Source organism: Cucumis sativus, chromosome 3 (assembly GCF_000004075.3).
Source record: "Cucumis sativus cultivar 9930 chromosome 3, Cucumber_9930_V3, whole genome shotgun sequence".
NCBI classification, from domain to species: Eukaryota; Viridiplantae; Streptophyta; class Magnoliopsida; order Cucurbitales; family Cucurbitaceae; genus Cucumis; species Cucumis sativus.
This window is the reverse complement of record NC_026657.2, coordinates 34,732,896-34,756,388: the sequence shown is the minus strand read 5'-3', so window position 1 is coordinate 34,756,388 and position 23,493 is coordinate 34,732,896. Positions and strand designations below refer to the sequence as shown.

At 33.1% G+C, this 23,493-nt stretch overlaps 1 protein-coding gene across 1 annotated transcript in view; it reads right to left on the bottom strand.

Annotated features, from left to right (window-relative positions):
* LOC101218689 (nuclear pore complex protein GP210) overlaps positions 1-19,936 on the bottom strand; it is a 29,440-nt gene extending 9,504 nt beyond the window's left edge. The window contains exons 1-29 of the mRNA XM_011653995.2: positions 19,583-19,936; positions 18,689-18,954; positions 16,857-17,023; positions 16,533-16,749; positions 15,740-16,086; positions 14,195-14,374; positions 13,461-13,599; positions 13,234-13,382; positions 11,634-11,745; positions 10,920-11,509; positions 10,697-10,820; positions 10,305-10,582; positions 9,914-10,024; positions 9,650-9,712; positions 8,898-9,089; positions 8,376-8,435; positions 8,238-8,306; positions 7,694-7,840; positions 7,470-7,589; positions 7,140-7,259; positions 6,770-6,925; positions 6,628-6,690; positions 6,416-6,546; positions 5,131-5,542; positions 3,856-3,958; positions 3,592-3,704; positions 2,204-2,275; positions 340-415; positions 34-141 (exon numbers count right to left, since the gene is read on the bottom strand). Coding sequence (XP_011652297.1) covers positions 34-141; positions 340-415; positions 2,204-2,275; positions 3,592-3,704; positions 3,856-3,958; positions 5,131-5,542; positions 6,416-6,546; positions 6,628-6,690; positions 6,770-6,925; positions 7,140-7,259; positions 7,470-7,589; positions 7,694-7,840; positions 8,238-8,306; positions 8,376-8,435; positions 8,898-9,089; positions 9,650-9,712; positions 9,914-10,024; positions 10,305-10,582; positions 10,697-10,820; positions 10,920-11,509; positions 11,634-11,745; positions 13,234-13,382; positions 13,461-13,599; positions 14,195-14,374; positions 15,740-16,086; positions 16,533-16,749; positions 16,857-17,023; positions 18,689-18,954; positions 19,583-19,758 — 4,861 coding nt within the window. The 5' untranslated portion in view covers positions 19,759-19,936. The remainder of the gene's footprint in view (positions 1-33; positions 142-339; positions 416-2,203; positions 2,276-3,591; positions 3,705-3,855; positions 3,959-5,130; positions 5,543-6,415; positions 6,547-6,627; positions 6,691-6,769; positions 6,926-7,139; positions 7,260-7,469; positions 7,590-7,693; positions 7,841-8,237; positions 8,307-8,375; positions 8,436-8,897; positions 9,090-9,649; positions 9,713-9,913; positions 10,025-10,304; positions 10,583-10,696; positions 10,821-10,919; positions 11,510-11,633; positions 11,746-13,233; positions 13,383-13,460; positions 13,600-14,194; positions 14,375-15,739; positions 16,087-16,532; positions 16,750-16,856; positions 17,024-18,688; positions 18,955-19,582) is intronic.
* Between the last annotated feature and the right edge of the window lie 3,557 nt (positions 19,937-23,493).

Below are 23,493 nucleotides of genomic sequence, written 5' to 3'. Positions count from 1 at the left end.
AGTAACAGATCTAACATAGGTGATATCAGGTACCTTCTGTTGAACCTGGACCAACTGCTTCAGCTATTCCAGATAGCATATCCACAGATAAAACACTTTCATTGGTTGAAATCCACCGGCCAGAAAATTGGGCTTTAAAATCTACACATTATTTTAAGGTAAAACCCTTAAAATGAATATTTTATGTCTGAGTTTACCCCCCCCCCCCCAAAATCATGACATGACAATGAAAATAGTTAAGTGTATGTTTTGATATTGACATTTCCAAGTAAAACTCAGACTTGCAGTTTATCGAGAAGAATATCCAATGTTCTCAATCCATTCCCACAAGATGCTAACCTTTTATACTGAAGTTGAGATGACTACCAACATGAATTACTGGGTCTTGAGGATGTATTAGCGCACCAACTGAAATCTGGAGGAGACAATGAAATTCACTGAATCATAGAGAAATTATAACATGATATAACTTGCACATGTAACTCTCGACGAGTGCCATTTTCTTTTTTATTTTTCTTTTTTAAATAAATCAGTACTTTTTATATTTGTGCTTTCGACTCTGAGAAGGCAGACAAGTTGAAGCAATCTCTTCCACCTGGTTTGAATGTACAAGATCTGTGAAAGAATGGTCCGAGTTTTCTCGTGATCACAAGAATGAGGACTAGACTTTTATGGGATTTTTTCCAACTATTTAGCAGATGTTTAAATTGTATTTTGAGTTTGTAGTAATCTATATTGTCTTCATTTTCCGGTAAATTGGATGTCCGAGTTTTTCATCTACGCAGTTGATGTTCACTAAAAAAAATGAAGTAGTACTCATGGATACAAGAAAATGTACAAAACTTGTTGTGGATATAAGGATTTGGTTTTTAAAAATCAAGCTTATAAATACTACTACACCGATAAATTTCTATGATTTTTCTGGATAAGTAACATAACTTTCATTACCTCAAAGAGTGATACAAAAAGTCGGGAATGTTTGGTATCCCCACACAACAAATTACAAAAAGAAGCCCAACTAATATAAATTGGGTTCGGCTATAATTACAAAAGAATTTAGAACCAAAGGACCACGTAGAAGAAAAAGAAATGTAATCGAACTTCAGAAATAGGCACTATTAGTTTCTTCATCACAAAAGATTCTAGAGTTTCTTTCAAACCATAACCGTCAAAGGAGGGTGAAGATCTCATTGGATTAGAGGATTTTCACAAGAGCATCTATCTAACCGAAGACCTTCAACTAAATATAAAAGGGCATCTGAGGCATTCTTGGGTCAACACCATTGCATTTTGAACAAGCTAAACAGTCTTCCCTAACAATCAAAAACAAAGGAACAGTAGAAAAATAGGTGTCCAGAGTCTCCTCGCTATTTTTACAAAGAACACATCAATTAGAAGAGAGAGCATAGCTTTGAAGGATTCTCTACATTCTACCGCAAGTGTTAAACAACCTTTCAAAAGAGAATATCCACAAAACAAACCTTGACCTTCTTAGGACAAAATGCCTTCCAAATAAGATCAAATTTGTCTTTCCAAAGCTATTTGCTTCGCAATGAGCTTGAAGAGAAAGATTTGAACCCAAAAGGAGCCATAATTTTCCAACAATCACACAAACATGCCATCCTTGTTATTCAATCTAAAAGTTTGAAGCTTGTTCAAAAGAGCAACCCTACCAGATCCAAGTGTAAAAGAGTTCAGCATGTTGATTTGTGTCCTAACACTGCCAATTTAATTGACAAGGATTGAAATTATCTAAAAAGCAAGGAGACTGATAGACCCCCTATCATACATACATATAGCAGGAAAGGGAAAAGGGAAGTAGCAGGTGTGAATAAATAACACGTGGGATTAATATGAGGGTTAGTTAGGAGTATAAATAAGAAAGAGGGGTTAGGCGGGAAAGTCAGTTAGAATTTCATTTTGGTTGCAAGTCTTTCTCTGTCATTCCTTGAGAGATAGGAAGACAGTGGTTCATTCATACGATTGTACCCTAGGGATTCATCCCTATTCTACTATCAATAAGTTGAAGTTTACTTGCACCGCGGATTCCATCAGAGACAGCCACGAGCATGTGAAACACATTCATTTTTAGGTTTTCTTCTGTAAAAATTCTTTACTCTCTCTCTAAAAATATGCACACTCTTAAAGGTAGAATGGACATAAAAAATTTACGAATTTAAAAGATGTTGACCAAGGCACATACCAATATATAGTCTGACTTTTCTGGATTCTTATCGATCGACACTTGGACAAGAGCTCTACCATGCTTCCTTGCCTTCAACAATGGAAGAAAAAGTCACAACAGAGCTACAGCTAAATATGGGTAACTTGAAAATTCAATCAATAGCCAACTTACAAATACAATATACTAAAATGCGAGTTGCATGTGGTTTAGAACTTTTTTACTAGAAGAATTTTTTTTTTTCTTGTAGAAGATAAAATTTATTTGAATATTGAAAAAAACAAGAGAAGAAGAAGATGAAAATGTGGAGATGCATAATTGGGAGGATTCTGAAAACAGGAATATTTGCAAGAGAATGAATAATTGGCGTAATTCTCAGATGCCTGAGGCAATCTCTAACCTCCTCCTAAGTAATCCTGAAGCTTTTTGCTCGCTGCCTAGCCAAGTATGTTGTTTATTCTCTGCCATTTCAGTCCGATGAGGGTTTCTTTGTTGCCTCTTGGTGCTCTTGTAACATTTTTCTATGGTTTGTTTTATAGTTGAGGAGTTGTATTCTCGTGTGATTTTGGGTGTTCATCTTTTAGTTTGATGAAGTCTCTTTCTCTAGATCTCTAGATGACTAGATCTTTGGTTAGCGTTTTGTCAGAATTTTTGCTGCTTACAAGCTTTCCTTTGGCTAATTGCTTTACTCCAGCTGCTCTTATAGGGTTTTTTTCCCCTCCTCATTCGAAGGCTTCTCTCCTACGCAATTTCTTTATGTTTTGTTCTTTCTTTCACTTCACTTTGAAATTTTTATCTTTTGAGCATTCTTCTCTTGTTGTTGCTATTTTTTCACTTAAAGCATTCCCTTGTTCTTTCATGATGTAACAAATAACATAATATAACTTTTCTCAAATTTTCCACCTTCGTTTAAAATTTGTCGCATCTATTTTCCATTGGTCAACTAATAGTCAAATTAGTTATTGAAACCTCAAGGACATAATACATACCAGAATTGTATGCTGTCCTAAAACTTATCAAGAACTATTAGAAACAATGGGGTTGGAGGGATTTGAGCCTCTTATCTCTTGAGCCAAGGGCATACATTAAATCAATTGAGAACATATTTCTTGGGTTGGTGGGATTTGAACCTCTTATAACTTGGGTCGAGAGCATGAGGGCATATTAACTGAGTTGTACTTAGATTGGCCAACTTATGAAAGTGACTATTGAAAAGAAATGAACATTTACTGAAGTATGAGAAAATATCTCTTCTCCTGGAGCTGCTCATTCAAAAAGTTTGTAGACTATATGCTCGAGAATTGAGACAGTTAAATTTCACTAAAATAATTACATTAGCAACTATAGAAAGATCTATCGTATATAGTACAAACCAATACATTTTTATATAAAGATAGCATTTCACAAACCTTCAAATAAATATATCCATTGTCTTCACTTGAGTAATTTACGGAAACAATATCTGGGTAGTTAGTTTCCACGTAAGAGAGGACAACATCATGAGCCTCATGAAAGATATTGCCTAGTTAAAAACATTGTCAGATATGATCCATAAGAAATGAATATCAAAGCATAAAACATAAAATTTATTTCTTTTAAGGAAACGAATCTCTTTTATTAATGATAATAATTGAGGACAAAAGCTCAAAGTACAAGAGGATTATACACGGTACCTAGAGAATCATGGTAGCTTATTGGAATATGAAGTTCGGTATCCACAGCAAGATTGATCACATGGAAAGGGAACTTCTGATTTGTTAGCCTTATTTGGGTAACCTGATAATAAATACCAGACTAAGTGAGAAGCTGATGAACGGATGAAGATATATATAACACAATACATCAACTATACATGAAAATAGGGGTTGATTTCTTATGCACTTAAAAGAGTAAAAAAGAAAACAAGGAAGTGGAAAATGTGGGATCCTCCCTGGAACAATCCTGATTCTTCAGAAAATACAGGAAATAAAATTAATGAGGAGATATCATATAAGCTTTAATGTTCCCAAATACTACAAAGATACAGAGAGATTTTCTTGAAGAAGGCACATAACTAAAGAATGGATGCCCCCTTGTAAAGTAAAAGGAAAAAATTGCATTGGCTACACAATGGTGGATAGTTCTAAGAGAACCAAAAGCTTTGTGAAATAATCATTGCTACTAAATATTAGATCGACTCTATCCACTAGTTCTCTCATTTTAGTTATTTGGGAAGAAACAGGAATCCATGAAAGTTTAAAAGGGGAAATATGATATCTCACTACACAAAAATTATTATGACTTCCAAATATCTGCACACCGAAGACATTGCTGACAGATGAGGCAGGATATAAGGATAAGATCAATTTGTAATTAGGGGGGGGCCAGGAGGATTATTAAGCGTGGTTTTAAGCGAGATTATGTCTCTCTTGAATTGACCCGTAAACAATAGATCAATTTTCCATTGGAAGAAATTAATCAATAAGAATGCCTGTCAGGCTATTATAATCTAAATTTGGTTTAAGTTCCACAATGTAAAAGAACTTAGAAATTTAAAAAGGAACAAAGAATAAGTGATGAAAATAGTATTTCATGCTTCTTCAAGAAATATAACTATCAGTTGTGAGGAAAATGAAAACAAAATAAAATGATCGGGAACACAGAATGAGAGCAAAGGAATAACCCTTTGCTCGATCTAGGAGAGTGTCAAGTTCTCCAATATAAGGAATTATTTCGAACTTTGGCCGAGAGTTCATAATGAACAAATGAGTTGTACTTGACAGCTAAACGAGAATGAAGAGCAATGAGTCCCATTGTTCATCTTCAATATCGATGAGTTGTTATGAAGGCCTGACAGTTTATGACATGCAACTTAGTTGGCTAACCATTGAACAGAAACAAATACCCATGGATTTAAGACCATTGCACTGTAATTTTCAGAAACTGACACAATGAAATAGAATTTATACCTCTGTCACTCTGACACAAGCAGCAATCTCCATTCTTCCAGAAGACCGATCCTTTGCCTGAATGCATGCAATATTGTTACTTTCTGAAGTCTTTATTCTTTCCTCATTAATGTAAATGGCATTCTTCCAGGCATCTTCGTCCTTTTTGTCACAACTTCTTAATACGGTATATGTTATAGTTCTTTTTCGGCTCTGACTCTCCCAGTGGCCATATGAGTCCATGGATGATGGCAAAGCTTTGCTTGAAGTGTAGAAGGGGGGAAGAATCCAGGTGATTGGAACTCCAAGAGCAAGGGGAAGATTAGGTATAACTGATAAAGATGCTGAGGAACTGAAAATTTTTGTTTCTACTTTGGAGCCCGAAGTGAATTCACATAAGAAAGAAACAGCAATATTTGTTATTCCTGCAGATCTGGGAAACAAAGTCGAGAAACACAGATAAAGAAAAGCAGGAAAGTTGAAAGATATACAGTGATAAATAAATGAAAAGGGATCATCATACACCCAGAATCCTCCAAAAAATATATCACCTCCTTATTTTCATTAATTCAACCTTGCTTGATATCAATGACTAAATTGATTGAATTAAAAAATCCCTTATTGCATAATGTTCATCATGAACGACTAGATTGATAGTAACTAATAGGAGAAAAAGAAGAAGAATTAGAATGAAAAAGTAAAAATGTTCCTCTATTCCTATTTATGATTATACAATCTTCCTTTTTCTTTCCCCAGTCTTCATCAGTAGATCATTAAAAATTCAGTCTTACTAATCAAAATAAAAATTTACAACAAGCTTCTTGATCACGAACATTTTTCAAGGATCAAATGAAAATAGGTGTATAAGCCATGCTTGTTCAGGGAATGTGCCTCATATGCCAAAAGGCCCCAAACCATCTTCGCCCACCATGTGTTTTAACGCCATGTGACATAGATTTGTTGTTACTTTCATATGTTAGGATTTCTGTGGATGTACAACTCTTCTCCGTCCTTGACATTTAGACATGCTATAGTAAATTTGTTTGACAATATACTATAGAGGAACCAAGTAGTCATCAAACCTCCCCAACCAAGTGTTGTAAATGCTCTTTATCTCAAGCTTTTTGACTGTGGTCTATAATGCTTCTTTCTAGATGGATTTAAACACTTTTTCTTTGCTCATATTTTATAACAACGTCAAAATTAGAAGATGAAACTTAAAATTGAACCCACAAAAAAGCCATAAAACTCAAATGTGTGTGGACTGAAGTAAAATTAGTTTGCTGCAGCAATAATTAGTGCTTACCTTCCGTATACCATGTTGATAAAACCAATTTCCTCATTCATATAACTCATGGACTGAGCATCCTCTAAGACAGTTGAAGTAGGCTTGTAGTCTCTACCACTGAAGCGCTCCGATAAACTAAAACTCAACACCTAAGCAACATGTGTCACACTTCTATCCAAGGGATACCAGTACCTCACTTTCAGTAACTACAGAGGTAGATACAGTCTCACCTTTTCATCTTCAATAGTCCAATTGTAACCTTTGCACAATTGATAAAAGGAAAAAGCATCACCCTGACAACAAAATAAATGTAAGTTGGTAGTCATGTTAGTAATCAAGTGAAAAATTTTAGCTTCAGCTTTTAATTGTTACCTCTGGAAACAAGGGGTAAATAGGCATCTCGTTCCCAACACCTAATTGTTCGTTTTGTACATTCAACAGCACATTGGACGGAATTCCTACTCTAATGCTTCCATATGTTCGACAAATCATAGAGCCTCCGTAGCGAAAAAAGGTGGCACTGATATTCTGGAATTATGTTTTTTTTTAAAAAAATGAGGAATTAACTTAAGAAACAGTGAGTGCAGACTTAATGATAGGAAAAACATGAACTCAAGAACACGAGTAGCCACATTGCTAATTTATTTTTCTATAAAACTTACTTGAAGAAACGTGTAAATAAAAAATTTATTATTAATAAAATAAAACATAAAGATAATAGTGAGTTGACAATATCTCTTACACTTTTCCCTGACGAAACTGCCAAAAGCAGTCCAGAAGATTTGTGAACATTCACAATTGCATTATCCAAACTAGCAAACTCAACGTATGTCCCAACTGTTGGACCCCCTTCAACTGTGAGCTGCAGTAACACCAAAAAGAAAATGCAGCTACATCATAAATTAATTTTTCTATTTTATGAAATATAGACATTACAATCTGAAAACAACAAGCCTATCTAGCTTAATATTATTATTCTCTAATTCTTTTTTTCTTTTTTGGTAAGGAAACACTTAACATTCTCTTCATGCTTATTTTTCTATGTTCCAGGATCCACGAGTTAGTGACTTACAGTATAAGATGCACCTGGAAGAAGAAAAATACTGTGGGGATGGACTCTTGGCAGCGCATAGACTTCAATCGTTATTGGCTCGCTTAAGATTTCACGTCCAGATTGTTGTAGAATACTCACCTGTTTTTAATCATAAAGTCAACTTATAAATTCTAACCTCTATAGAAATTGACACGTGCAAATATACACAATACAGATAAACACCAAGGCAACAGTAAACTTACATAAAGAGTCGTTGTCCCAAGTGATACAGCTTTAATTTTGAAACCTGAAGCTTTAACCACCCCGTGACCAGTAATTCTAGAATCATCAGTGTCTACAAGTTCAACTATTTGATCTTCAATATGTACAAGAATATGCATGTACGCAAACTGCATCAAAAAATGTGCTCAATGAACTTTTCTATTTTCTTAATGGAAATAAAACATCTTATTAATAACAGAAGAACACAAGAGAGGAGGCACACGGATACTCCCATTTCAAAATCACAAAAAGGCCCTCAAACTTTTTCTTAATGAGAAACAAACATTTCGTTGATATGGCACAGAATTGTACATAATTAATTTGAATTCAAACATGGGAGCATTGCTTTTCATTGGTAAGATATAATAATTTGGAATGCTTTCATTTCTTCAGCTTAACTATGTCGCTTTGTATTTTATTTTAAACAGTTGCTCTCTTGTATTTCCGAGCATTGAGACTATTTTCATTATATCAATAAACATCAATGTTTCCTTTTCAAAAAAGAGAAACAAAAAAAAATCAAACCTGGGAGGAGTCAAAAGTACTTCCATCACTAATCCCAGCAGCTAAATCAACGACTTGAGAGCTTTCTTCCTGATAATTTTAAGATTCCCATGGTGAACACAATTTACATGAGGTATTGTCAGTCAAATCAGAACATACCAGCAGGCTTATTTCTTCTTGAGAACTAATCTTGATCCAGTCTACATCGGCAACATGAACCTGTAAAGCAGTATACATGGAGATGAAAACTTCAGTATAACTGTAATTTTCTTAAAAGAAAGCAGAACGTTCATTAAGAATGATGTTTTTTTTATATAAGAAACAAATTTCTTTAATATATGAAATTTACAAAAGAAGGGCAAGAAGCCCAAGCCAATGAAGTTAAAGAAAACTTCTCCAATTGATCAAGAGTGTAGTAACATCATAGAAGAATGATGTTTTCAGAACCTAATTAACCGAAAAATATTACTTTCTTGAAAATTTTCGATAAAAAACTAATTTGCCTCCAGGCCAAGTAATGCTTTAAGAAAAAGAATGGAGTAGAAATCAAGACGGAGTCGGTGTATCCTCCATGGCATGAGCATGTAGAGGTACATAGAGAAAAGGCAATCATGCAAATATAATCAAGCTCCTTACAATTACTAATACTTGCAAAAGTAACGCTATGGAAAGACAAATTACCACAGCTGAAGATGATAGTGGAGGATTGAGCCCAATGTCATAAACAGTCACAAGTGCAGTCCCCAATCCTTTGGGTGACAACGCTAACTCTAGGCATTGCATACCTGGAGTAGGTGGAATAACCTCAACAATACGAGAATCATTCACAACAGCATCCAAGAAACAGCTCCCTCCAGTAATTAACATATTTGCCTGTAGTGTAGTATTTATATTAGTTGTATACTACCGGGCACAGATACGTGTTTATTGCTTATGAGTTATAGATTATATTTAGATGCCAATTAGTAAAGTATCATTTATTGCAATTTCAACTTTCATTAAAATAAGGCTCCCTAGGATGAACAAATATGCTGGTTCCTGAATGGTTTTATCCTGACTCTTAAACACACATGTATATAAAATTTTAGTTCCTATAGAGAATTTATGTACATGAACTTGCTGTTTCGATTTCGTTAAATTTGTTAGTTACTTCATCAATTTGTTTTAGTCAGTTTGCTTGATTGCAAAGTAGATCACTCTTTTAGTTCAATGGCTTCTGGTTGACAGCTGAAGTACTCTGAACACAAGTAAAGGATTTAAATTGAATAAAAATTTCTTTTGGAGTCCTGGAAATTTATAGATGTTAGGCTACATTAGATATAAAGACACCAAAAACAAAAATGCAATTTCAATATAAAAGGTATCAAATCAATGGATTCATATTCAAAAGTAAAGCCAACTGATCGCATGAAGTCTGGGAATCAGGATTCTACCTTGAGATCAGGATTGAAAAACAGCAAAGTGAACTCTGGGTGAACTCTTAGAGTAGAAACAAGCTGCATTTTTTAACAGATCCAGTGTTAAGAACTGAGTAACGAAGTTAACATGACTATCAACAAATACATAAAAAGTATGAGAACAGGGAAAGCGTGGAAAGAAAAAGACTGCCATGGTTGAAGAACATCTTGAACTCAAACTACTCATCATTTGAAAAGCTAGATTCTTGTTTCCAAAAAAAAGGTTCGTGTGGACCATACCTGTAAGCGTGTTGCATCTGTCAAAAGGTTATCTGAGTTATCAAGCCAGTGGGCAGAATAATCATCCCTCACAGCATCACTAAAGCCAGTCACAGTTGCACGAACAATGCACTTGAAGAGCAAAGATGTTTTTTTCAGCTCAGAGCAGCAGTAAAAGGTTGGAGGTTTGGGGGGAAGAGGGATTCCAATCACACAAGAAGGAAGATCGCAACACCAATAAAACAGTTATCTACATTTGATGCATTTCACCCATATAATCCGCACCACATAAATAACAGTACTTGTGCTCATAATGCTAATACCAAATATTATAACAATCAGCATAAAGTATTTAACTGCAAAAATCATGAAATGATAATCGCTTGAGTTGGAAAAAAATATAGGATTATACCTCTCCTGATTCATTTTGCAAGATCAAAAATCTCTCCCAGCTATACTTGGACATCTTTAAACCATACATCTCATCCCAGTAAGCCAAACTTTCACAACGGTTAAGTTCCCACCTCAAATGAAGAGAAGATGAGTTTGCGAAAGGTTCTCCTAAATCACTAACACCAACTGCAGCCATTCTTATAGTGCGGCCATTAGCCACAGTGACAGGAGCAGTGCGGAGTCTCATTGATGCCCGATCAGCTCGAATTGCAGTTCGTATGATGTCAATTTTATTCACTGTATGCCATCAGGTTACCAGTTCAAAAGGATAAAACTCTAGAATGAAAATGTGAATCATCAAATAAACAATCAACAAATTAAGCCTACACTTGATAAATATACAATTAATACCAGGTTCATCAGCGATTAAAACAATTGACGAAGGAAGTCCACACGTGACTGAGACGAGAACTACTGCAATTACAGGTGTCGGATGGCCCTCTCCAACCAAATTACCGCGTTCAAAACGAAGTGTCTGAGTCATTTGAGACAGAATTAGCATATATGACAAAATCTTCTAATCAAGTAGAACAATAACAATATTACAAATGAACGGCAGAAGAGGAATAAGTACATAGGTTCCCAGTCTTTGGCACTGAATTTGATATGAACCATAATTTTCAGACACTTGGTGCACAAAAATTCCACCCTTGCCAAAATCAGGTTCTTCTTCCAAAATTTCAACACTTTCAATAAATTCAACACCTTGACCCCAATGATGAGGACCACCACGAAGCATGACATTAGAACATGTGCCAGGAACAAGATGTAACTTATCCAGACTTTCCAAACTATCAACTTCTGCTGGAGCTGGATCAACCCAAAAACCACCAAATTGACTACCATCACCAATGTGCCCAACAAAGAGAGGTGGATAAGCAGCAATTTGTAAAGATGCTTTTAATAAAATAGGCCCATGCAAAGAGAAATCGAAATGCTGATATTCTTTATACAATGTGGCTTGCAGCACGGTACGACCAGAACCAGAAGCATAGACAGAAGCCCATGAACAAGGGGGGCCATAGGAAGAACCACTTAGCTCAACCTTTTCTAGCACGTCCAGCACAGGCATCTTCCTTGTATTATTTTGAATTATGAAATATTCACTCTCAACTTTCCACTTTACATGAGAATTAAAAGCATCGCATTGATAGAAATAGTCACCTAAAAACCAATGTTACAAAAAATCAAATTACAAAATGAAAAGATTTAAAAACAATAATGAAAAAAATAAGAAACATAAGGAAGCATAAAACTTATGTCCAAATATGTCACAGAAATCAATCACCATTAGATGACTGCATTGAGACAGCCGCTTGAAGATATGATCCCACAACAGTCTCTACAGGGAAGGTAGGAAGTATCATCATGGATCCAGGAAGAGCTACTTCAATTACAACCTACCAGTACTTCAAAGTAAGCTAAGAAGAACTTGTTTAAACAGATAAAATTCTCAGATTTAGTTAAAGTAAAACATAGAACAAGTTAAACATGAACTATGCTTGACGGGAACAATAAGAATTGGTTTCTTCCATCACAAACTTTAAAAAGAAAAAAGAGCTAAAAGGGGCAATGGGGGTGAATATAGAAAAAAATTTCTATGGTACAAAACCTCCAGGCATTATTTCATTTCTTTGCTATTTTGTTCGTTATTTTAATGGGCATTGTTGTATTTGAGTCAGGCGTGTACTTAATAGAGGGCTTCACCCATCTTTGGGCTTTGATACATGAGCATCAAGAGAATGATACCTTACATATGCAACCTTTATAGTTAGCCTTCATTTCTTATGTATTTTATTTGTTTTTGGTGTAAATCAATAGAAGGATCTTCAATTTTCATTTTTCAACTAGATACAAGTTTTTTCCTTTTTTTGATAAGAGGCAATTTCTTTTTTTTTTTTTTGAAATCTTGCATTTTGGAGCGTTAGACTTTTTTCCATTAAATCAATGAAAAGTTTCGTTTCTCGATAAAAAACCAAAATTAGAACTTAAAGAATATAATTTTTTTTAGGAAAACTTAAAAAACATACCCTATTAAGTAAGCTCGTACAAAAGATTATTATTTAATGAAGAGGCACAAAAATGTTTATGGATACAGATTCTCAAAAGAGTGAAAAGGAAAAGATAATAAAAATTAGGAAATAGACTACAAGTTAAAAAGAGCTAATAAAAGCCTCCCATTAGGAGGACCTTTATTAATTTATAAAACCTATCTTTTTACAAATGGAACACAAGTATATGTAAGTCCTTTCTTCTATTCAAAAGAACATCAAATTATTTGGTTGAGGACATATGCTACCAATGAAGCGAGACGCAAATTTGCTATAAATGTGTAAGTCAGAAGTAAATAATATAACTAACAAACAAACAAGTTAGTCATTAGCTTTTTTTTGTTAGGGGCTGCTCTCTATCTAGCCCTTAGTTTGTTTTTGTTTTTTGAGATTAAACGGTTTTGATGTTTTCTTGTAAAATTATAAAAATTAAAAGATAAAAATAAGACATAATATTAATTTTTATTGGAAATTTAATAACAGTTTTCAAAAATAGCATAGAAACCAAAAAGAAGTTTACATCAATTTTTTTCCAAGCATCCCCTAAGTTTATGGCCTCATCTTTGTACTCTCTCCAGTATTTTCTATAATTATAATTTCTTTTTAATTAATGAATTGGAATAGTTATTTGTAAAACTTCCTTCACTTTGTGCGTTTGTCCCCATTTGTGTGCTTTTCACTTACCAAAACATTAGTATTTTATATATAGAAAAGAGCAAATATAATAAACAAATAATATAGATTACAAGGGTGGAAGAAAAAGTAGATCTAAGAAATATGCAGATGGAAGTTCAAGTAAATACAGACAAGAGTTTACTAATAAATATAAAATCTTACCTCATCAAAATTTGATGAGTCAAAAATAGATAGCACTTTAACAGTTGCTTTACCAGACTTCTTTGCCTGTACAACTCCAGAAACAGATACAGTGACGACACTTATGTCAGAGGAAAACCATTTGTAGTCACTTGATGTCTTAGCACAGCCTATGTTGGACAGTTATAAGATGTAAGTAATTTTGACAAAGTGAAATAAAGACCAAGCAGCTAAAATGCTATACAGACCACCAGTAGCTTCAAGTAACACCTCCTGATAAACAGAAGGGGTCCAAGGTAGGAAGATGTTTCTAGATACGCCACTTCTGTTGTCCAAGCTGAACCTTACTTGTTCACAAATGACAACTTCTTGTGCGATCTTGAGAACCTAAATTGGATGAACATAATCAAAAAAGGAATAGATTTTCTAACTGGAAGGTTAAAATAGAATAACTAATCTGAGCAATATGAACTATGACCTCAATAATGAAGATGCCTTCCTCCATTCTCCTATTCCTTATTCTTTTTGTTTTCTTTCTTTTTTCTTTTTCTTTCTTTTTTTTTCTTGAAAAGGAAACAAAACTTTTCATTGAAAAAAGGAAAAGAGACTCATGCTCAAATAAGATAAAATAACCCTCAAGAAAGAAGAAAAATGAAGTAAACCGAAGATAGACAATGCTATTGAGATACACCAAGAAAAAAGAAAAGGAAAGGAGGGGGAAAAACCCTTCAAATAACAAACCCTTGTAATCCTAACAAACCAACAAATGACTACTATTCATCACAAAAAATTTAAAATAAATGCCCGGAAAGGACCGGCAAATAGCCAAGAAAAATACAGCTTCCTCCATACTCATAAAATAAAAGGGAAAGGTGGTAATCATAACTCATGCTATAACAGAAATTTAAAAGATTTGAAAATAAGTGAAGTGGAAAAAGTTGTGGAGAATGATAAAATGTATATGATTGACTATTGAGTGTACCTCCTTTGTCTCGTAATTACTACCATAGTAAGACAGTGAAGCTGTCAGCATTCCTTGTCCCTTTGAAATTGCTTGCAAAATTCTAGAAGTTCGCCATTTGTGTTTAGGTACAAGATCATTGGTCAAAAGGTAAGTTCTCAAGCACTGGGATTGGTTATCATGCAACTGGATGTCATCACTCTGCATTTGTGGGAAATAAATTATGGGCTTAAGATAGCCAAAAAAGCTTGTGCCAAATATATTAAGACAGGAAGAAAATCCACAAGAAGTGAAGATGTTATTCGTATAAGGAAATTCCACTTAACAGTAAATGCTCTTAGCTGCAAGAGCTCACAACTTGCAGAAAATAAATGTAAAAAGCAGAAGGTGGAAATCAAGGTAGAATGCCAAAAGTCAAATTAATGTCCAGCTTATCCACGCCTCAACTAATCTAATGAGACAACATGCTTGATCCAACAATATTTGGGTACCAAAAAAATTCTTAGGATATTAAATCCTAGATAAATGGCCTCCATGGATTGAACTCACTCCCTCTAAGTCTTTTATTAGACCTATGACTCTTATTCACCTTTATGACTAGGTCAACTCAAGATGGTTGTTAACTTGATGTTATTGAAACATTTTTGTTTTCTCTCTGTAGAAATCAATTTGCATTAAGAAGATGAAATCAAAGAAAGGCCTGCAAAAAAAGAATATATATGTATAAAGCAAGCATGCTGACTGTAATCAGCTGCAGCAGTACCTTCTAAATCGCTGAGTGTTTCTTATGCATTGAGCCAAACAAATGTGATTAGCTGCAACAGTACCTTGTACTGTCTCAAGCAGCTAATATTAAAATGCAAGCATATAGAATGTAATTAGCTGCAATAGTACCTTGTACTGTCTCCAGCAGCTAATATTAAAATGCAAGCATATAGAATGTAATTAGCTGCAACAGTAAGCCTAAATTATATTTGAGATTCTTAGCATTAAGCTAGAAACAAATGTTTTCTCAACAAATAAAATTATTTACATCTTTACTTCTTCATTTTCTCTTAATTTAAAGATATGTATATACTGGCTTTATGACATAGAAATATATGGTTATGCCGACTAAAGTCACATACGACTTGGTGTTTACATCTTTACTTTTTCATTTTCTCTTAAGCACATAGTTTTTAAAGTTATCATTCAATTTCAAATAACAAAATCAGTGTAGAGCTAGCTTAACACGGAAGCAGCTGAAAGTTGGCACATTTGCATTAGACCTACAAGACACTTGTTTTCTTTGCTTTTCTATTCTTTTCTCTTCTTTTTGCTTTCTTTTTTTTTTTTTTTTTTTTTTGGATAAGAAATAGAGAAGATTTTGTCGACAAAATAAGATTCCCAAAAAATAACAATAATAAATTGATGAAATTTTGTGAATTATCTTGAAATTTTGTTCTAGTTTGCACACCAAAGAAAATATGTGAGCTAGTCAGTATCAAATTTTTTTAAAAGTAAAACCATATTTCAAAGTTGAATATCTATTCTGAAATAGAAATATTTGTAGGATACAAAGATTACCTCAGTGATGTATATTTCTTGTGCATCAGGTCCTCGTGAGAAAACCTTTATTTGAATGAGATATTGACGACCAGAAACAATATACCAATTGGCAAAAGATATAGATCTTTCTGTTCCTTCAACAGGTTCATCAACAATGGGCAAAGGACTAATATACAAATGTAAAGATTCTGGCATGACAACATTTAATGCTGACATTTGAATGTGCCCAACCACCCTAGTATCTTCGACAGTTACAGCTGTAACACCAAACCTCAGAGCGCTTGTTAAACCCAGGTCAGAAACAACATGCGCTATGGAAGAGTTTGAAATTGACCATCGGTGGTGTGGAGATGGTAAAGTTACCACTGCATATGCCAAAAAATTCAAGCAAAAAAAGGAGACTTAAGGATAGGCTTACATGCAAACTCTAACATGTAGGCAAATTCTATAACAGTTATGAAACGTACAAAAGAACTGAATGTCCAATTTGAACTTAGGGTTCACATTTAGTTCTGCTTAGCCCCCATTGATTTGGGCTTCTCTTTTTCTTTGTGGAGAACACCCTTGTATATCTTTTTTAAAATTTTTACCAACGAAAGTTGGTTCGTTATTAAAAAGATATATTAATCTACAAGAAGCAGCACCATAGTCACTAATTTTAGATAGTAACTTCTTTTCTAATTGAAGCGACGAAGGGCTAAGTCTTAGTGGATCAAGGCAGGAAAGTTACTCTGCCACTTACAATATAATTTCAAGTAGTAACTAGTTACAATACTAGATAACTACAAGTAAAACAAGTTCAAGAGTAAACCTTGGGGTATGTTGGCACGAATGACTTTAAGGCTGTAACGAACAGTAGCACCTACAAGGACAAAAACGGGTGAGGGAGGTTCAAGAGACATAGCCTCTGCCACAGTCAGAACAATCTTGTCAGCCATGTGCTTAACATCTGGTTCGAGCAAATGCACAGAAACGATTTCATGGCCAATTTCAATGCCTCTTACAACAAACAGATCTGAAAATACACCCTGCATTATAAAGAAAGAAATAGAAATATTACAAAATATGAAATTTTGGTTTGCTTGGACCAGATCTGAATCAAGGGTGAAATTCTTAACATCAGCAGAATACATACACTATCTTCCAGTTTTATTTGAATATTCAAGTCTCCACATAACCCACCACAATCACTAAGAGGAGAATCGTTCAAGGGAAGATGAGCTAGGTGATGCGAGGATCCTTCAGTTTCAGGAATCAGATGCCACATAAATTGCAAGCCCACTAATGATGAAAACACGTTTTCTGCAAAATGAATGGAATACCATTCAAATTCTCATCCAAATTGAAGTAACAGAAATAATGTACAAAAACATACGCAAATATCTTAAACATGTGAAGTCCAACAAAGCTGTGGAACTGATTTGAAGATCAGAGATGAGTGTGAAATGTGCTGAAGCACATTAGCATCAGTCTTGGAGGTGAGGGGTGGAACAAAAATGTGAAAACGCAAACACACAAATATAACGCTAAAAGCCAGCGCAAAGCATGAGATATTGAATATAAAGGATTGCCTATTCATGGAAAAACAAAGGTCATCCATTACATTTCTAAACCAAAATGGTCCACAATATCATATTAGACAAACCTAAAAGTTAAAACTTGCCCTCACAGAATTGGTTCCATCCCCCACTTTCTTTAATGATTTATAAGTTAAAGCCCTCCATATCTATCTTTTCATTCTCGTTTTCATGTTCCACAACAACAAATGGAGAGAGAGAGAGCTCAGGATGAGAGGGTTGAACACAGGATATGTACCAACGGCTTTTTGTTTCAAGTTTCTTTCCCTATTTAGTTTCTTGTTTATGCTTTTAGACAAATCACATCGCCTATGTCTGGGTCAGGCACAAGGTGTGCCTAAGCACACGCATTTTGAGGGTTTTAGTCTTTAGGACAGTGACCAAGATGGGGAACAAATTAGAGTCTCAATCTTTTTTTTAGTGAGAAACATGAATTTCTTGACTCCATTGAAGAGATGATATTACAGAATATGGCAAACTGTTTACAAGGGGGAGGGAAAAAAAACATTTCCATTGAACAATAAGTGAAGAAAGACAATAATCACGAAAATAAGGGAGTATTTTACACCAGCAATGTAAGATAATTGTTCGAAAAAGGAGTCAAAGTTGATTGATATGATAATACATAAATTTATATCCATCAGATGAAATTCACATTAAGCTAACATAATAACAGTTTAAGAAACAGTAATAGCTTTTGTTTTTCCTTTCCAGCCATAGTTTATGCTGAACATACCTTAAAGATGCAATTTCTCTCCAAGGATCCTATGAAATGAACATAAAGTAAAGACATGCCAAAACAGCTGCCGGTCCCACAAACACAGGTGAAAATTGAAGTTCCATCACATTTTGCAAGCATCCACACATGCAGCAGTACTAAAATGGTCTTAGATATTAAAATTTTAAATCTGTATACTTAGAGTGGATTCTAAATTCTACACTTTACACTGGGTCTCCTATACAATAAGATTAGTTCACATAAAAACTAATCCCAACTTCCTCAACATATGAAGCAAAAGAGCAAAAACCCATCCTCTTCACAAGCCAGCTACAAATCGAAGGGAAAATAATCATAAAGGAAAGGTAATGGACACTCCTTATTCCCCTTTCAGTACCAGAATACGTTGAAGAAAGTTTTGAAGTGAAAATCACAGACAATAGAGAACCCAAAGAACAAGATTAGTAAACAAATTACGTTCCATTAATGATCTAAACTGTTCTTTTCAGGAATTTCACTATGATTATGCACACAACCTCCCTGGTATTTTTCATATATTTTCATACTGTATACTTCTTCTTTTTTTTTGTCATTTCCACAATACATGACACAACAAGTGATCAAAGATTGCATAACCATTTTTAAATACATAGTTATGAACGAGAAGTATACCTTCACTATCAAAGGCACGGACTCGGAGTGTAGCAAGCCCATCCAAATCAAGTTTGATAGAATTGTGAAATATTTGGATTCTGGAAAAATTGTCAATAAAAACTTTGCAGCGAATTACATTTCCAGTGTGTACGTCAGCAGCATAAACAGCAGTCTCCTTGCGACCGCTGTATGGAGCAATAGATCTCAACAGAGCACTTGTCGAGCAATGACTACTTACATTATATTCCGGTAGAACAGAGAGAATATCGTGATGGTCCCAAGACCTATAATTTATTGTAACAGCAATAAATAAATTAGCAGTTGACCAGCAGAGAACAAAAACTACAATGAGATTGCTCCCCCAAAATGTCTAGTGCAATAGTCAAACTTTTAAAAACTGCTACATATGACTATTATCGACATGCTACATAACTTTCTTGAGGTCTAGGGAATGGAAAGCCTATCTCCTTTTTCATTAAATGGTAGCTATCAGTCTAAAATATTTTGACCTTTCCTAATGTTAAATACGAAGCACTAGATACCAAATTTAAAATTCAAAATGATGCTAAGAAAGAGAAATGAGTTCTAGCGTCTGTTCGATGATCTGATTAAGCATTTAAGCCAATAATTGGCTGTTTCTGATCAAATTTATTTAGCTCCCAGATGCAAGCTAGGTAGAATTGTCCATAAAAACTGTAAAATGGCAGGGCAGGGCAGGCCCCATTTCTAAACTTAACGAGTTAGCGTTACATAACAACGTGATAATCAACTAGAATCGTTACCCACTCAACTCCTCAACTCATACAGAAGTTCCAAAGTTGGAGATTTCAACTTCTCTACTCTCTTTCTCAACTTCGTCATTGCATAACATAAAACATAAATTCAACAAATAACTGGAAATTTGAGATTTACCATTTGAAGCAACCATCAGTTCCTTGAAGCCTATACTCCACTGGATTAGTCATCCTGGGAGGCAAGAGAATATTCACGTCGGAAATGTGAGGACCAGAGGAGAAATGAGGCGTGGCTCCGTAGCTTCCACGGATCATCAAGAGAAGAAGAAGAAGCACAGGAGCGAGAGTTGACATCTTTACTTGAAGCCAGTGTAACAACAATCATGAAGCTTACGAGAAAAGTGAGAAGAAGAATTTGAGGGAATAGGAAGGAGAAATTGGAAGGAAGGTTGAAATGGAGATTTGGGAGTGAAGATCGAGCTCGAACTTGAGTAGAAACTTGAGTAGAAACTTGAGATTATTATGAGAAGTTTGTTGAAGAAAGAGAATAGAACCCTAGTAAAATCTCAAAGATTTTTGCCTTTTGGAAACCAAGAAAGTAACTGTAGGACCGATACGTGGCGTTAAACTATTGGATACCGCTTCCTAGGTGGACGAATCTTGCAAAGTTTTTCCTTTTCGTTTGTCAAAATAAAATTTACACCGTGGAATTGTTTTTGTTATTATTATTTACCACTCCCATAATTTTGTTTTGAATTCTCTATTTCAATTCCAGTTTTAAAGTTTTTATTAAGTAAAAACTCGAGTACGATATTTTGAATCCGTGACATCTTGATCCACATGTAAATACTTGTGGACGCTATTTGACAATTATCATAATTTGCTCCTCTTTGATAATCATTTTTCGTTTTACGTTTTTAGTTTTCTATTATTTTAAAATTAGTTAATCTTTAATTTTCGTTGTTGTTGGTTTTTTAAAACCGTACTTGTTTTCTCTAAAGTATTGTAATTGAAGCACGAGATGAGAAAACCAAACTTCTAACATCGACGATGATACAGACATTGTGTCAATTGAACCAAGCTTGTGTTGACAATTTTCATATTTGCTGAAAAAAACATTTGAACCACTGTTCATTTTTAAAAACAGTAAGTTGTTGTAAGCCGCTTTTAACCATTTGTCATACATTAATTTCTATGTTATAATAACTTGGCTGATAAAATACAAAACTACATATACCAAATTGTATGTGTTTAATAACAGTATGCTTATCACTACCACGAAATTTAAATTTGTGGTATCTGTTACATGAACAGTACAACCAATCCATACACATATAATTATGGATGTTATCAGTGAATTATAATTTACATATCATTATCGTTAGTTTAAAAGAGTTGTCTATGTTGTTTATATGACGCAATAAAATAAAATAATTGTGAGACAATATTATATCAATTTAATAAGACAACGAACACCAAACATCAATTTCGTTATTGACCACTCAAACCATATCATCGTTTTGTTAGTAATGTGCAACAAATCAGTGCCTCAAATGAAAATATAAAATGACAAAATGAATAAATCAATCATATGAAAACAAGAAAAAATAAGCCACGAAGTTGTCACGCCTCTTTCAAACTATCAAGATGCTTTGACAAATGACAACTTCACTTTAGAATATTATTTTTGTTTTGATAAAATAAATTTTAATTATTTTTGTTTTGATAAAATACATTTTAAAAAAGGAAAAATATTTAGCAAAAAAATGAATATTTCAATTTTCAATAAAATTTTGATTATCCATTTTAAAATTTTGATTATCCATTTTGAGTTTGTTCATGTAAATAGTTTGCTAATTTTTCTATTTTAAACTTTTTTCAACCAAACAAGATATTTAAATTCTAAGTATAACAAAATAAACTAAAATATAGTAAAATTTTATAATTTTATACCATTTAATTATTTATATATTTTTATTTTTATTTTTAAAATACGTATGTTTCTTATTGATTTTAAGTTTTATAAAAATAAAATACGTCACTTCACGTGGTATTTTGAAAAATTATATTTTTGCTTCCTTTTTTTGGTAAATATTTGAAAAAGGCAAAAACAATTTAAGTATTCTATTTGATAAGTACGAATATCAACCTTATAATGAAGTGGAGTTGATTAATTATATATAAATTATTTATTCTTTCCCTATATATTTTATTTTTCTTTTGTTGTTATTCTTTATTTCTTAATTACGTTAGGTTTGGCGGAGAACAAATCTAAATTTCGAGATGGATCGATTTCTATCGAACTAAATTTACTTTCATTAGAGATGTAAGAATTAAATCATCTAACTTTATTCACAAAGTAACATTAAAATCAGTAACATTATACAGTGAAAAATGATTTTAGTTAATTTTTTTTATTATAGTTTTATTATACATATACAAGATAGTTCGTAATTTTTATAATACGACAGTTGGAGGTTTGAGGATTTAAACTGTCACTTCTATCATGAAATACCGTGTCAATTATTATTAAGTTAAACGAGTTAGTTATGGTATTTTTCTATTGAGTTTCTAACCATAACTTGTATACATTAAGTCACTAAAAGTTCACCTCTCTATGTATATATTTGATCTAATAGTCTTGTTTAAATTTCTATGAATTTATTAGACATAAAATATAAATTTCAATAATATATTACACCTACAGTTTAATAAAATAAATTCAATAACATTTTAGAAAAACGTTGAATATGACATACTTTTGTTAGACACGGAATTAAAAATTCCAAACTTTTTGTAAAGTTTAAATTTTATGCCAAAATTAAAAGTGCAGGGACTTGGACTATTAGACATAAAATGAAAGTTTAAACACATCAATATTAATTGCAACTTTTGTTCATTCCAACTCGATAATGAAAAGCACATATATCTAACCTCAATAACATATATGTGAATAATTGTAAAAAAAAAAATGGTAAATTTAACAAAATATTTATAACTTACAGCAAACAAATTTCAAATTATATCAATAATATATATTGATAGACACTAATATCATTATACCAGTAGCATTGATAGACAGTGATATAAGTTTATTCGTTTCTATCATTAATAAAATCCAAAATTTTGTTATAGTTTATAAATATATAAATTTCTCCATACTTGGAACATAAAAAGATGTTGTATATATATTTATAAACTATATAACAAAGTACAATTAAATACCAATGGACCATAAAACTTTACTGTTATAACATTTTATAATGGTACAATGCAAATTTACATATAGTATTTTTAAATATGTTTGTCTTTATTCGTTATAATCATGCATTCTAAAATTTAAAATTAAAAAACCTCGAATACAGTAAAAATATATATATATAACAAATATTATTTTCATGTCATCTCTTTTTACATATTATATGATGAGTAATTATATATATCATATAGTTATCTGGTTTCAAATTTGTTATTTTTTCAATTTATTTGATACTAGCTATTGTTATTTTATTATTAAACATCATTCACATAATGATATAAAACCTAATAGCCAGTTGGCCACAGCTTTATAAAATGTATTTTTTTTGTCTTTAAATACAAATAAAAGTCCAGAATAGAAATAAGGGCTTAATTTAACATTGCTGACTTCTAAAACAATACCCAACCAACGGTATGTTCAAAGTATGAATACTCTTTCTATAGGTTGAATTATAAAACTACTTAAACCACTTTTTGGTGTTGGGATCATGAATTGTTGTTTCATTCTAGTAGATGAAGAGTCAAATGAAGAGTTGGTAAATGATGTTGTTTAGGACAAGTTTTAGGTGGGATTGACTATGTTTAATCTCAAACGAGTGATTGTTAGTTTGAGTTTATCATTATTTTTAATGCTCAACATTTTCTTTAATGGCTTCAAGGGAAGGGTGAGTGTGTACTTGGAGCACGATGAAGTGGTAAGTTCTGCAGGTGGTCGTGACTTCGCTTACACATTAGTTTACGTCTCCAAATGTTTTTTTTTTTTTTTTTTTTAATATTTCCATTGAAATTTCAAAACTAGCAGTTTTGCCATCATTTAAGTAAGTCTTCTAT